This window comes from Volvox carteri (assembly GCF_000143455.1).
Source record: "Volvox carteri f. nagariensis unplaced genomic scaffold VOLCAscaffold_7, whole genome shotgun sequence".
In the NCBI taxonomy this organism is placed as follows: domain Eukaryota; kingdom Viridiplantae; phylum Chlorophyta; class Chlorophyceae; order Chlamydomonadales; family Volvocaceae; genus Volvox; species Volvox carteri.
This window is the reverse complement of record NW_003307550.1, coordinates 1,145,025-1,149,814: the sequence shown is the minus strand read 5'-3', so window position 1 is coordinate 1,149,814 and position 4,790 is coordinate 1,145,025. Positions and strand designations below refer to the sequence as shown.

The window sequence follows — 4,790 nt, the reverse complement described above, 5'->3', positions numbered from 1 at the left end:
GCCGCCGCCATCCCGGGCCTTTGCAGACGACGGCATGAAAGCGCAGCCACCATCACCGCCGGCCCCTACCGCGACTGTTGCGGCACGTGCATTATCACCGCCGCCACCACAGTCCTCGCCGCCACCGCGGCCGCCGTTGCCCGCCACCGCCGGACGCTCCGTCGCAGCGACGCCTCCGGGCGCCTCACGCGCTCCCGGCAGCAGCAGCTCGCCAGCAGCATCGACCCACGGGTCGGAGCGCCGTTCCTCCAGCGCTAGCGGGGGGCCGCCACGCGGTCTAGACCCGCAGATGCCGTTGGAGCGACTGCTCGATTCATCTGGCGGTCCGGATGCGTTACTCGCAGCCATTGGTACGGAGCGGGAGCGGGCCGATGCCGCCGCCGCCGGCGACACGTCCGCCGCCAAGCCGAACTTCAGTCGAACTGTCCTCGAGCCCCTTCGTCCAACAGGCCATCCTGTGCAGCCTGTGGAGCCGCCAGTTGTGGAAGGAAGCCCTGCCGCAAGGGAAGCTGCGCCGGCAGCGGCGCCTAAGGCGGCAGCGGCGGCGGCGCCGCCACCAACGACACCGTCAAAGCAACACCAAGGCGCCAGCTGATAATTTTGGTGAGCCATCCAAAGCCATCCGACGTCCAGCAGCGGGTGCTCTAGACGGTGCCCCCTCCCAGCTCCCTGCGTGTGCTTTTATGTGTGCGTATGTATGTATGTACGTACGTATGTATGTCACAGTAAAGCGGAGCCGACAGGGTAACCGGGAACGTCTGGACGGCATATATACTTCTTGAGCTGCCGAGCGGGAGCGGGCGTGAGGCTGGTGGCGTCTTGGCGTGTTGGATTCCTTGGGGGGTTCACTGCGGGGACCTGGGAGCTGGGGGGGGGTGGGGGGTTGGAGCGAGCCGGGGGTGTGGTATGGGTATGCTGTGTAGTGGTACCAGGCTAAGTGGTTTCGGGGTCCATCGGATATCACCTACCGGAGGTCACCATTGGGGGGGTTTATTGGTGAAACACATGCAGCATGCAGCAGCCCGGCCTTGCTTTTGCTGTTCAGTGTGGTGGCTAGCTAGGTGGTTTAACGGTTTGACAACATCATCCTGACGACGGCATTTTAGTCAGTGGTTTTCAGCTTTTCCATACATATTATTCGTACTATATAACATATATGTGTACATGTACGGTGCATGCGTGTGCATTTCCTCGTGATTGCGCTTGCGGAGAAAGCCTAGTTGTGTTTCTGCATGGCTTGCATGGTTGCATCTCGTACACACATGCTCCCGAGTGAGTAGGCACTTCGCTTACATGCGGCTCGCTGCTATATGCGTGAAACTGTTTATAACGTAGTTAATAACGTAGGCGGCCGCACTTTGCCTACGATGCCGTACATGTATACTATAGTACATGTGCCCCACCGATACTAGCAGCAGCAGTGCAGCAGTGCAGCATCCTTTGCACAGTACAATTTAATGCTTGGATGATATCTGGCACTTGGACTCTTAGCGCAAATACAAGTGTCTTTGTACTGCTTACGTTACGGATTGTACTGCATACGGGCTGAGAAGGAAAGTTGTCTTTTTTGGTGATGGTCGCAGCGTTGGTAATGCCAGGGGGGCACAGGCGTGAGCTCAAGTCACCATGCCGTGTGGCTGGCTGGTGGGTTGGTTGCATGCTCTGTGCGGTTCTGTCCGATATGTATGTATGTATGTATGCTGCTGCATCGGAGGATTTGACCATCAACAGCATTATCACCATCATGATCAAACGCGGGTGGATGTGACCATCCGCATCAGCTTAGGGTTTGGACATAAATGATCTCGGTGGGTGGTACTGGATGGTACTGGATGGTACTGGATGGTACTGGATGGTACTGGATGGTAGTGTGGATGTCTGGTTGGCGTGCGCAGTGCAAGTGACCGACGACGACATGGTGCTTGGTGCAAGTGTGGTTGTTACAGTGGGTTCCAGATTGCAAGTGCAGGAGATGAGGTACATCCCCCCGCCGTGCATGGCATGGGGTTTCCTGTTCCCACATTTTTGGTCATGGATGAGATCTCCAAAGACGACGACCCAATATTGAATTAAACTGATGAGCGCATTCATGAATCGATGCCCTTTGGTGCAAGCGTCGGAGTGGTTTTCCCGCTGCACGGGCAATCTGGTGCGGCCGCGCATGTTTCATCCTGTTTGTGCATGCCTGCGCGAGACGGTTGGCCGGGTGAAGAAAATCTCCTGCGGTACACGGGATCGGAATTGGCTGGGGGCGCTGGCGGGTTCTGCTGCTGCCCAAAGTTTTACACGAGTCCGTACCCTGATAGATAGATGAACTTCTTGTATCCGTAATGTTGTTTGTTTGCTCTACCTTGAAAGTTGCTTTGCAAGCGGATGGCTTGTTTTGGGTGTTGTGGGTTCCGTAATGCTGTGCCCTGAAGCTTTATCACGGTAACCCTGGTGCATATCGCGCTTTACCTTGTGATAATTTTTGTAAGTAATTACATTGAAATCCCGAGGCGTCGGACTTTGTGCATAATGAGCGGGAAAGGGCAGGCCAAGCAGACCAAGCAGCGAAGCATCAGCGCGTTCTTCAAAACATCATCTGGAAATATTCCTGGGCCCTCCAGTCAACCTGCTGATGAGGCTCCAAGGCAGGGGCCTGGCCATGATGATGTCCCAGGACGGCCCCCAGCGAAAAGGCGCCGCGTTAGCGATTTAAATGCCAGCAAGCCAATTGCCGGTCGTGATGCAGCCGGCAGCGCTGCTCTTTCCAAGAAGCGTAGCGGGGCTGCACGGTCTCGTCCGCAAGCCGAGACCTCGGAGATGATGGATGTCGACCGTGCTGGCGCAGAGCCTGTAATCGACTTGCTCGAGGCCTCAACGTCTTCTGATCACGATAACGGTCAGCAGCTGGGCGATGGTGGGGAGGAAGCTGCCCAAGACACCCGTCCCGTTGCCGCAGCTGCCGCCGCAGGCACTCCCACACCCCTGCTGGCTGCCCTGGACAACGCCGGACAGGGCGCTTCCACCGGCGGCAGCGGCAGCGGGCTACGGAGGCTCCTGGCTGCGCGGCGACAACGCTCCTCGTGCGCTGCCGGCACTCCGGCCGTAACCCCGCGCACTGGGGAGAAAAGTGGAGGCGCAGGAGGGGCAGCGGCAGCGGCGCGTAGCGACGGAAACGAGGCAGCAGCATTCCAGCCGAAGACGATGACACCGCAGCAGCGGGAGCTTGTACGACACAAACTTGCACAGGAGTACGGCCGCCGGGTGGGGTTGGAGTCTGGGGCTGCCGCTGCCGCTTTGGGTGGCGGCGGCGGCGGTGGCGGCGGTGGCGGCGCTAAGCTAACCCCCCTGGAGCAGCAGGTTGTGGAGCTCAGGGCCCAGAACCCGGGCACATTGCTCATCGTGGAGGTGAGGTCAGGGCATATGCAACTGAGGTGGTAGTGCTGGGGAAGTTTAAACAAAAGGGATTGAGGTACTCGGGAGGCTCGACAGGGTTTTTGTTTTTCTTGATACCCCGGTTTGTCTGTTTGTCTGTTTGTCCTGCTTGTGTGCCGGTTGTGTTCATCATCCTCACCCCTAGCTGCCTATCCCTCTCCGTTCACCCGCCTCCCCCGGCCTCTCCCCCCGCCTCGGTGGGTTGCTCCGGCAGGTCGGCTACAAAATGAGGTTCTTCGGAGAGGATGCGGAGGTCGCCGCAAGGGTTTGCAATCTGTGAGTGTGCTTGTCGCTTCACCGCTGCGCCTCATCTGCTGCCTTTCACGCGCTTCTCCTTCCCTCCCTCCCTCCCTCCCTCCCTCCCTCCCTCCCTCCCTCCCTTCGACTCCTGGTGAATTCTTGCCCTGGCAGCAGCCTCACTCGTTCGTGGTTCGTCTTTCCCTCCCTCCCTCCTCTTTTCCCGCCAGTCGGTGCTTTGGAATGTACGGCTGTTTATTCGACTTTTTCACCGTGCGGTAAGAACTTCCCCTCACTCTTCCCCCCACCGCAGTTGGTCCCACATGGATCACAACTTCCTGACCGCCTCCTTCCCCGTCTACCGCCTGCCTGTGTACGTGAGGAGGCTGTGCAGGGCGGGGTACAGGGTGGGGGTGGTACGGCAGGTACGGGAGGGGTGGGGTGGGGTAAGAGGTTGAGGTAGAGCTAGAGGTAGAGGTTGGGTGCACGGGGAGGTCCACCAATGGCATGAGGAGCAGACCTCAGGTAGGATCAAATTGGACATTGGGGGTTATGAGCCGACGGGTAGTGTGGGGGGAGTTGGTGGAGGTACTGCAAGCCTAACCGAATTCAACAATCTGTTTGCGGACAAACAAAAATGAGAGGGGGTTTAGCAGATGACCTCTTCAGCATGTAAGATCTCTTACTTTTCTTTTCCACATAATTCCTTCCGACGCGAATTTGCATCTCTTGATCTCAACGCCGCGCACGGGCTTTAATTCGGGTTTGAGGTCAGGAAATTATCATTTCTTAACATTATCTTGTTATCTCTTTACTTTACTTTTGCCTGCGCGTTGCTTGATGGCTTTCCCCAATCGGTTCATCAATCAATCAATCAAATCAACCGACCAGACGGAGACTGCCGCCATCAAGGCCGCCGGGGCGAACAAGTCGGCTCCCTTCGAGCGGCGCCTGACCGCACTGTACACTGCGGCGACGCTGGAGGCGGCCCGGCGAGCTGATAAGATTGGTAAGAGAGAGGGGGGGAGGGAGGTAAGGGGGTAGAGGGAGGGAGGGAGGGGGTAGAGGGAGGGAGGGAGGGGGTAGAGGGAGGGAGGGAGGGGGTAGAGGGAGGGAGGGAAGGGGGTAGAGGG

General features: G+C 58.1%; 2 protein-coding genes across 2 annotated transcripts in view; both read left to right on the top strand.

The window, feature by feature from the left end:
• VOLCADRAFT_87992 (uncharacterized protein) overlaps positions 1 to 595 on the top strand; it is a gene marked incomplete at both ends in the record, with an annotated part of 18,634 nt that extends 18,039 nt beyond the window's left edge. The window contains one exon of the mRNA XM_002947726.1: positions 113 to 595. Within this exon, the coding sequence (XP_002947772.1) occupies positions 113 to 595 (483 nt within the window). The remainder of the gene's footprint in view (positions 1 to 112) is intronic.
• Positions 596 to 2,517: 1,922 nt separating this feature from the next.
• VOLCADRAFT_87991 (uncharacterized protein) overlaps positions 2,518 to 4,790 on the top strand; it is a gene marked incomplete at both ends in the record, with an annotated part of 2,949 nt that continues 676 nt past the window's right edge. The window contains 6 exons of the mRNA XM_002947725.1: positions 2,518 to 2,902; positions 2,957 to 3,393; positions 3,635 to 3,696; positions 3,888 to 3,935; positions 3,971 to 4,082; positions 4,549 to 4,689. Of these exons, the coding sequence (XP_002947771.1) occupies positions 2,518 to 2,902; positions 2,957 to 3,393; positions 3,635 to 3,696; positions 3,888 to 3,935; positions 3,971 to 4,082; positions 4,549 to 4,689 (1,185 nt within the window). The remainder of the gene's footprint in view (positions 2,903 to 2,956; positions 3,394 to 3,634; positions 3,697 to 3,887; positions 3,936 to 3,970; positions 4,083 to 4,548; positions 4,690 to 4,790) is intronic.